Here is a 9,537-nt window from a genome sequence, read left to right as displayed (position 1 = left end):
CTGGGTGGAGGAGGAGGAGGTGAAGGAGGACTAAATTGTTTAGGTCTGGGCCTCCCTGTGTATGGAGGCCTTGAAATGACGCACTGGGCTTGTTCTCCCCAGCCGTGCCCTGACTACCCCAGTCTCCCAGCCCTCATCCAAACCTGTCCAGTCCAGCCCAGCCCTCCACACCTCCCCCTCTCCCTCCTTCTCCAATCCCTCCGTCACCTGCAGCTGCACGGTGCTGGAGCAAGATAGGCCCAGCGACTGCTCATCAGAGCCCCTCTGTCCTCGCGTCCGCAACCGCTGACAAGACCAAGACCAAAGGACTCTGAACACTGATGAGAACAACATTTTTCAAGGGCTGGAGAATTTAATCAAGGCTAATTCCCTGCTTGTCAGTCGGCCTGAGTGAGGCTGGCCGGTGCCGCTGAGGCCCAAAATGGTAGCATGATAACAGACACTGTCGAGCGGTCGCAGGTGTCAGGGGTCAGCTGCAGCCAAGGTGTTGGTGTGTGTGTGTGTGTGGCGGCTTTGGAGATTTGGAGTGATCGGGCGGGCCCCATGCAAATTCCAGGCTGAGGACAAACTGGCAGAATAACCTGCATTTCTAGCCTTTCCCGCCCAACGCAGACTGAGGGATTCCTGTAACCAGGGCCGGATTAATGCACAGGCTGCAGCCTAGGGCCCCCCACCTTCCAGGGTGCCCCTGATTGGTCAAAAGCGAAAAGTTATGGAATTATGACAAGATGCTATATTGAAAAATTCATCTGTCATGTTGATTAGAGTTGGACATCTTGTCCTTAATTCCTGGCATGTAATTATGACACTGTCTATGTACTATGTTCCACAAGCACTTTCACTTACATGCAATCACACACACGCTCACACACTGACGCGCACACACACTCACACTTTCCAACACAACACTCTGTGAAGCGTCCTTGAAAGGCGTATTATATTTATTACAGAATTTGCTAGCCTATGGGCCCCAGGTCATCTTTATCCGACCCTGCCTGTAATGAATCCATTCTCATCTGCTATCGGTCTCCGGTATTGACTACATTTGTCAGTTAAAAAATACGTAGAACTTTGAATTGATTATCGTAGTTTGTCAGTATAAGCTCTGTTGTTACAAATAGCCTTTCTTTCTGACGGAGTGATGTACGTATGTTGGATAGATGGATGCATGGATGGATGCATAGCTGTAGTGCTCGTGTAACTGCTAGATACCCATGGCACCCCTCACCACACCCCTCCAATTCCACTGGATCTCCCAGTAGACATACGGGGTAACGAGGGACGTGGAATTAAATTGTACACGTGCAGTAAAACGGAACCCCAGCTTGACTACTCCAGTGGATGCATTTTCTTTTGTGGTGGAAATGCGCACTAAGACAAACAAAAAGACAGACTCCCAATCTGTGGTTTTAAAGTGATCTTTTCATTTTCACCAAAATAAGCACAGTTCGTTAATAAGCACAGTTATATATGTGTAGGTCCTGCTATCTACATATTTTTTTAGTATTGTGTTTGAAATTCGGATAGAACATTGGCGGTTTGTAATTGTACAAAACCATGTAGCAACATTAACTAAACACACACACACACACACACACACACACACACACACACACACACACACACACACACACACACACACACACACACACACACACACACACACACACACACACACACACACACACACACAAACACACACACACACACACACACACACACTCAAACACACACACAAAAGCTGGACTCCGTTCCTGGGACGTGTATCCTCAAGCAAAACACTGGTTGTGAAATGCTAGAAATCTGCGCACAAGAGTTTAAACCTTGTGATGGTGGCACGTGCTGCAGTGGCAATCTGTGTGATTATTCACTTCATAATCATCGATCTTCACCTGGGAGACATAAAAAGAATGTTAGTAGTCAAACAATTATGTATGTAATATGTCAATGAGTAGTGTGTTTTGTCAAAGCCTATGCAGTGGTGGTTCTAGACCATAATTACCAGGGGATGATGCGTATTTAGAAGGACACAGAGAGTAATCATGATCTAATAAATCTCTTCAGGAAAATACACCGTACCGTTTTATACCCCTTTGCCACGCAGCATGTTGCCTCTGAGGTGATGTTTTTTTCGACGTGCCTTAGATTAGATTAGATTAGATAACTTTTATTAGTGGCCTATCCAAAGGTAGATTTGATATTTCAGTCACGTGATCTCCATTCAGGCAACATATTTAAAACTTAGGGCACACATGACATACAACCATTCCACACTCAACATTTAGACAATACCAAAGTACCGTACATGTGTTCCTTGGAGTGCGGAGGTGTAGGGTAGGATCTTGAGAAGCAGCACCCGGTGCATTGGTAGATTGGAGCATCCGGCTGGGAGTGGATGATGTTCTTTTCCAGATGACAAGTACAACTCTCTGAACAAAATAGACACACACACACAACACATACAGCATAAGCTCCGGCCTCATTTTGCACGCCCTCTCTCTCTCTCCCCCCAGTATTTCATGGATTGCTGTTGAACACCTAATAACATTAACAAATGTTCCTGTTGCAAACTGAATTGAGATCAATTCATTTCCATTGTCTTCATATCATGGTTATTTTTTGTGACATGTTACTTGCTGCTGAATGTACTTTTCATTTTCGTCATTTACAAATGTAGTCATTTACAAAAATGACTTACTTGCCATATTGGTGTTGGGATAAAAGTCACCTATGTGAGCAAGCATCAGTAGCAGCATGCAGGATGCCACACACGACTTTACAGGACCAATCATCATGGGCATTAGTATCTGTCAAAGAAGCAGGAGAGAAAGCAAAGCGTTGAGGCTCAGTATGCACAATACGAAACATTTCCTACATGTATATCGTTTAAAACCAGAAGAGCAGAAGTTAAAGAAAAGTAGAAACCCTCATTAGTTACGCAGCGTAATAACTGGTACAACACCTATGTAATATATCATGCAACAGCGTTGTATTTGAACTAAACATCACATACTGCATACACTATGAATTTTCTTTCTTCTTCTACTTTATAAACCTCTGTTCAAAACTATCAAACCACACAGTACATCACCTTTGATCTTCACCTGCTGGCGTTGAGAGTGATCTTACAGAGTCCTGCCAACCCCTTTTATATCCTGCACCTCTCTTAGTGCAGATGGATTAGGAAAGACCTTCATCCACGTGTTATTTAGTGCCGTGATCAGCATGACTCACTTGCCGTCTTCATTGACACATAATCCTTTAAGTGAATGAGAAGAGAATACTGAATGAAGCTCAGTGGTTAAAAAAAACATAATTTTCCCCATCAGTGTGATTATTGGGGGCCCTGGGTTTGATTACACTGATAGCAAGTGAAGGCTGCATGTCTCACAAGGACGTTTATTTCCACCTGATTTGTTTTATTTAATTTTGGAAAAGAATGGGCGTAAATGTTGAACATTATATGGTATACACTGAATCATCTTTGCAAGAGAAGGATAGCAGATAGAAATGCAAATGCAGTGTCGTTATTTATCCTCCTCCATGTAAATGCAGTGTAGCCCTAGGCTGATATTTGGAAATGCACTTGACCCAAAAGTTATTCCAAACGGAACATTAAATATAGAGATTTTCTTATGAGGCCCTCAATACATAGAATATGGAATAGGCATTGGGTTTAACACACAACGCACGCACGCACGCACGCACGCACGCATGCACGCACGCCCCCCCCCCCCCCCCAACACACACACACACACACACTTCATGGACAATTCATAGACCCTGTCCTGTCATACCTTGCAGTGAATTTCGTAGTGTTAATTCAGCACTTGAAGCAGCACTATGAGTGAGTGATGAACACTGCCTCACTAACTGTCGCTGTCGCTGGAGGAGCTGGGTACAGCGCTGTAGCCCCAGATGAACCAGAGGCCATTAACCCTGTTTCAAGTTGTCCTTGCTGCGGCGGCATGACTCTGTAAACACAAGCACATGGAGGAGGAGGGGGAGGAGGAGCTGTGTAGCACTGTCCCCATCTCCCCCCTGCCTCTCCTGCCGCTTCCATCCATGCTGAGATTTTCATAAGCAATGGAGGAGGGCCGTGCCCACATCGCTCCACTGGGAACCCAGAGCAACTCCTTCCCGACCTCTCACTCCACCCGCTGCCATTAAGTGAAAATGACATTTCTGTTTTGTTGTTTATTTCATAATTCTGCTTCTGCCCTCGCTTTTCATTTTGCCCCGTTCCACCAGAGGCCTTTGTTGTGGATTCGGCGGGGGGATGGCGAGGGAGAGGAGGAATTATTTATATATTTCCGCTCGTATGTATGCCTCTCTGCCCTCTAATGATGGAGTATGATAATTCCTCAATTAAAACCACATACAGCGCATACTCCTAGAGTTTGTGGGTAGGACTCTTATTCTGACGTCAATGGAAATGTGTTTCCTGTCTTTATTTTGGCCTGGGGAGTTGCATAATGTGGGGGTCTTTGGAGAAACAGAGAAATGGATGGACTCACCGCACATTTATCTCTCTCTTTCTGTGTCTCTCTCTGTCTCTCTCTCTCTCCCCCCCCCTCCCTCCCTCCCTCCCCCTCTCCCCCTACATACAATGTTCTGATACACAATATGTGCACACATACTGTACATTATGATGCAAAAGCAGGCCCATATACAATAGAGACATGCACTCATGGTCAATGACATTGTTGCCAGTGACACTGTGACTAAAACATTCTTAAACGAGGTTGGTCTTTCAACTGCACATTCGTTCCCACTTCTTCTTCTTCTCGATCTACGGGGGACGAAGAGGAGAAGCGTGGCGTGAGAAGCTCCGGCGCGTCGGCCGCTGACAGAGGAGATCCTTTAATGTGAGCGCGCGCCGCACTTTGATCACTGGAAAATCGTACCATTAAGAGTCTCCCTATAAAATACTCTATTAAGTACTTTTGCAGATTGTCCACAGAACCTTGGAATACCTACAGAAGAAAAAGCCCCTCCACCGCCCACGCCACTTCACCAGCCCCCACCCCAGCACACCCCCTCGCTAAAGACCAGGGCCGCTGACAGCTTTGGCTGGGCCCAGGACAAAGTCCTTTGAAAGGCCCCCCCCCACCAAACACATTCAATGTAATGAGGACCCATTTATGCCCCACCCCCATCTCCCTGGGCCCAGGACAGCTGACGCCTGTTTCCCCCCCTTGCCGGCTTCCCTGCAAAAGACAGTCTGGTCTGCAACATTTCCATTCCAAGTGTGGATGAGATTGGACCCACTTGTGGACGTTCTAGGAGCACATTATCACACTTCAATGGAAAGCGCAGTGTGGAAGGTAAAGCCCTGATCTGGTTTAAAGGGAACTTGTCTGGTTTTGTTTTAGGCCGAGGTGTACGAGAAAGGGAACCTCCACTGTTGGCTCCAGCGACTCGACCGCGTTCCCATTGTGTCTTTCAACATTGACCACTCCGAGTGGTCTTGCAACTGCAGTGGGATGAATTTACCATCCAGGCCACAAGATGAACATCAGCTTGCATTAGAGCTAAAAGAAGCCAGCCAGAGCCAGAGCCAGAGCAAGCCCATCTCTCTCTTTCTATAAAAATGATGTCACCGTGTGTCTCGTCGGAACCCAAAGGGTTCGACTTGCCTTGCAAGCTCCGGCAGCAAGACCTGACTTGGGGTTCACTTGGAAATCCCGCTATTAGGGAGACAAATTTGAAAGTAAATCATGGTGACTCTGGGATCAGGCTAGCCTCCTGTTGACCCGCTCCGGTCCCCCTTCCCACCCCCCTGACTATGCCCCCTCTCCTCACCCTGGTCCCCCTACTCTGCTCCGCTTGGCCCCCCTTCTCCCCACCTTAGTCCCCTTATCTAACGCCCCCTTCTCCCCACCCTAGTTCCCCCTACCTGTCCCTACACCTCCACCCCCTCCGACCTAGTTCCCCCTTCCTGCATCCCTTCTGCCCCTTCTTCTCCTTGCCTCCCCCCACCCCACCCCACCTTAAGCCCCCACTCCTGTGGCTCTGGCGAGGGGAGAGGAATGCCTTGTAGTGGAGGTGACGAAAAGATCAGTTACCATGTCAGCGTGCTGACCCCCATCCCTCTGTCTTGCTCTCGCCCCCTCATCTTTCCCCGTTAAATGTAACCATCTGGAGATCAAGGTCATGCAACACCTACTCATATGTGTTACATTGCTTACAGTCCTCCTGTGTGTCTGCCTGTGTGTGTGTGTGTGTGTGTGTGTGTGTGTGTGTGTGTGTGTGTGTGTGTGTGTGTGTGTGTGTGTGTGTGTGTGTGTGTGTGTGTGTGTGTGTGTGTGTGTGTGTGTGTGTGTGTGTGTGTTTGTGTGTGTGTGTGTGTGTGTGTGTGTGTGTGTGTGCACGTGTGTGCACGTGTGCGGGCATGTGTGTGTGTGAGTACGCTTACAGGAAAACTGGTCCAAATTTTATGTGAAAGCTTGTATACTGTGTGTGTGCGTGTGTGCGCAAACACGAATGTGTTATGTCTTACATTTTCAAATTTATGGCAGCCCTTTTAGGGTTTAAAAGTTAAACTGACTTTTTTCCATGTACTTTGTTGGATACCCACAGCAATATTCTTAGTTTGAATGACATAATGTAAATACAGTTATCTATAATGTAATATTTATTTGCCTATAGACAAAACCAAATTACTGTTTTCACTACCTGTAATTTTGACTGGTCAGAGTTGTGTATCTGGAATGTCGATACTGACTATTCAAAATGTAATTATATCTAGTGAGAAAGAAAGACCTTAATTCTGGATAGTCCAACTGAGCTTTTATATGTTAGAACTGCTTGCCATACACACACCGTCACAGGTTCATGTGTGACTGTGTTTAAAATCTCTCTCTCTCTCTCTCTCTCTCTCTCTCTCTCTCTCTCTCTCTCTCTCTCTCTCTCTCTCTCTCTCTCTCTCTCTCTCTCTCTCTCTCTCTCTCTCTCTCCTCATGTGAAAGGTCTCAGAGGGTTAAGGTGTGGGGTCAGGAGTTGGCCAACATTACAGCCATGTTCTCATCAGCAGTCTGTAAACAGCTGTTGTGTGTGTGCGTGCGTGCGCGTGTGTGTGTGTGTGTGTGTGTGTGTGTGTGTGTGTGTGTGTGTGTGTGTGTGAGTGTGTGTGTGTGTGTGTGTGTGTGTGTGTGTGTGTGTGTGTGTGTGTGTGTGTGTGTGTGTGTGTGTGTGTGTGTGTGTGTGTGAGAGAGAGAGAGAAAGAGAGAGCAACTGAGGGAGAGTGCGTACGTGTTTACGTACGTGCGCGTGCGTGTGCGCGTGCGCGTGTGCGCGTGTGTGTGCATGCGTGCTTGTGTACATGTGTGTTAGGATTTGGGTTAAAGGCCAGTGACAGGCCAGGCTTTCATAAGCAGGTCATTAACAGGCCTGTGGTCAGAGGCCCAGAGAGGTCAGAGTGAGGATGCGAAAAGGTTTGTGTCCTTGTTACAGTCATGAGCCAGATTTACGTACCGTAGCGTACACTCCCCCCGATTCAGTCATTCCTGTAACCGCTGTAAATCCTCCATATTATGACCTCGGGACATGGGAGCGTTCCTGGAGGAATGTGGAGATAGATGCCTTATGGTAGAGATGTTCATTTCGACACATTTTAATTTGTGAAGATTCTCTGTATTAATCCAATTAATGTTTTCTTCAATGTTTCTTCATTTTTTTAAACACACCCCATAGGTTTGTCTTGTGCCATTCCTAATAATTCAAATACTATCTGCATATTGCCATACATTACCGTACAGTGTTTTCATAAAGCAAGACTGTGTTTAACAGAAATGGAAGGAAGTAATAACACATCATTAGTCATTACTTCTTCAAGTACTAATTATTGCAAATACGTGTATTGACTGTTTTACAGAAAGACACGTCACTGTGTTTTACAAAAGATAAAAGGAAGAATAGTACGTGATTAAATAACGTTATTTTTCAATACCAGTGAGTTATAAACAATGTTCACCTTGAATGTCTCTGCTTTTGTTAATTGCAAATTCACCCCCAACCCCAGAGGTGTCAAAAGTAAAAGTAAAAGTAAATTCATGGTGTAAGTACAACACTACCACATGATATTACATAGCTGTTACACCATTGACTCCATTGTAGGTAATGAAGAACAGCAAGTACACAGATCTACTGGTGTTGGTAGGATTTTTTTTTTTTTTAAACTTGTACTTTTACTTTTACTTTTACTTTTGACACCCATGCCCACCCTCTAATCATCTCCTCTCCTGTCCTCCATGCTTCTCTTACTCCACCCCCCCTCCCCCCCAAGTCTTCTCGCGGCCAGCAGGGTTGGGTTGCACTGGTGAACTTGGGACGAGCGTTTTAACTGCGCTGCCACCAACCTTGTTGCTCCAGTAAATCTGACAGAGAATTTGTTTGGCCTCTGACCCGTGGGCGTCCCTCCTGGGCCTCGTAGAGACAGACTCTGTTTAAACCATCAGAGGAAGCAAGGGGTGTGTGCGTGTGTGTGTGTGTGTGTAGCAAGCGATGGCACAACATTGGTGTGTGTGTGGTTGTTGGGAAGGAGCATAAGTGTGAGTGTGAGTGTGAGTGTGAGTGTGAGTGTGAGTGTGAGTGTGAGTGTGTGTGTGTGTGTGTGTGTGTGTGTGTGTGTGTGGGTGTGGGTGTGGGTGTGTGAGAGACAGAGAGAGAGAGAGAGAGAGATAGAAAGAGAGAGAGAGAGAGAGAGAGAGAGAGAGAGAGAGAGAGAGAGAGAGAGAGAGAGAGAGAGAGAGAGAGAGAGAGAGAGAGAGAGAGAGAGAGATGGGAAAATGTGTGTGTGTGTGTGTGTGTGTGTGTGTGTGTGTGTGTGTGTGTGTGTGTGTGTGTGTGTGTGTGTGTGTGTGTGTGTGTGTGTGTGTGTATATATATACATACGTGTGTACTTGTGTTAGTATGTATGCCGGGGACAAATACAAGATACAAGTGTGTGTGTGTGTGGGTGAAAGACAGAGAGCGAGAGGATAGAGTGGGAGGGAGCAGAGGAGAGGAGAGCAGAGAGAAAGAGAGAGAGAGGAGGGCTAAGAGCATGGTGGCTAATGAGAGAGGGCTTCGCTCTGCTCCGCTTCGGCCGTAAATTTGACCCCTTCCACCCCCCATCAACCCCTCCAGACCCCACAAGCACCACCACCACCCCCCTCACCCCTCACCCTCACACACCCTCTACATCCCACGCTCACCCCCTCAACTCCTCTGGCAGAGTTTCACAGGCCCTGAAATAATGGCCTGCACTCTCATAGTAAATACTTTTCCCGCTCTGTTGTGGTATGTTTTTGTACTTTTCACCCTGTGCTTATTAACAAAAAAAAATATGAGAGAGAGAGAGAGAGAGAGAGAGAGAGAGAGAGAGAGAGAGAGAGAGAGAGAGAGAGAGAGAGAGAGAGAGAGAGAGAGAGAGAGAGAGAGAGAGAGAGAGAGAGAGAGAGAGAGAGAGAGAGTTGTGGGTGTCCCCTGTCCTGACTCCAGAGATGAGTAGATGCAATAGACTTCAAAAGGGTTAATTTCTTCTTGTTACAAAAT

At 46.6% G+C, this 9,537-nt stretch overlaps 1 protein-coding gene across 1 annotated transcript; it reads right to left on the bottom strand.

Annotated features, from left to right (window-relative positions):
* Nucleotides 1-1,817: 1,817 nt before the first annotated feature.
* Nucleotides 1,818-2,801, bottom strand: LOC134437488 (glycoprotein hormones alpha chain-like). The gene is made up of 4 exons (XM_063186971.1): nucleotides 2,699-2,801; nucleotides 2,306-2,429; nucleotides 2,080-2,140; nucleotides 1,818-1,892 (listed from the first exon to the last, which is right to left on the bottom strand). Exons 1-4 carry the CDS (start codon nucleotides 2,799-2,801, stop codon nucleotides 1,818-1,820), a joined length of 363 nt encoding a protein of 120 aa, XP_063043041.1.
* Nucleotides 2,802-9,537: the final 6,736 nt, after the last annotated feature.

The sequence above is a fragment of the Engraulis encrasicolus genome, chromosome 21 (assembly GCF_034702125.1).
Source record: "Engraulis encrasicolus isolate BLACKSEA-1 chromosome 21, IST_EnEncr_1.0, whole genome shotgun sequence".
Lineage (NCBI taxonomy): Eukaryota > Metazoa > Chordata > Actinopteri > Clupeiformes > Engraulidae > Engraulis > Engraulis encrasicolus.
This window is presented reverse-complemented; position numbering and strand designations above follow the sequence as displayed.

Coding starts and splice junctions, on each gene's coding strand:
- LOC134437488 (XM_063186971.1), bottom strand. CDS start 2,801: ATGCCCATGATGATTGGTCCTGTAAAGTCGTGTGTGGCATCCTGCATG. Junction 2,430..2,698: donor TCCCAACACCAATATGGCAA/GTAAGTCATTTT, acceptor TATTTTGTTCAG/AGAGTTGTACTTGTCATCTG. Junction 2,141..2,305: donor CCGCACTCCAAGGAACACAT/GTACGGTACTTT, acceptor ATCTAATCTAAG/GCACGTCGAAAAAAACATCA.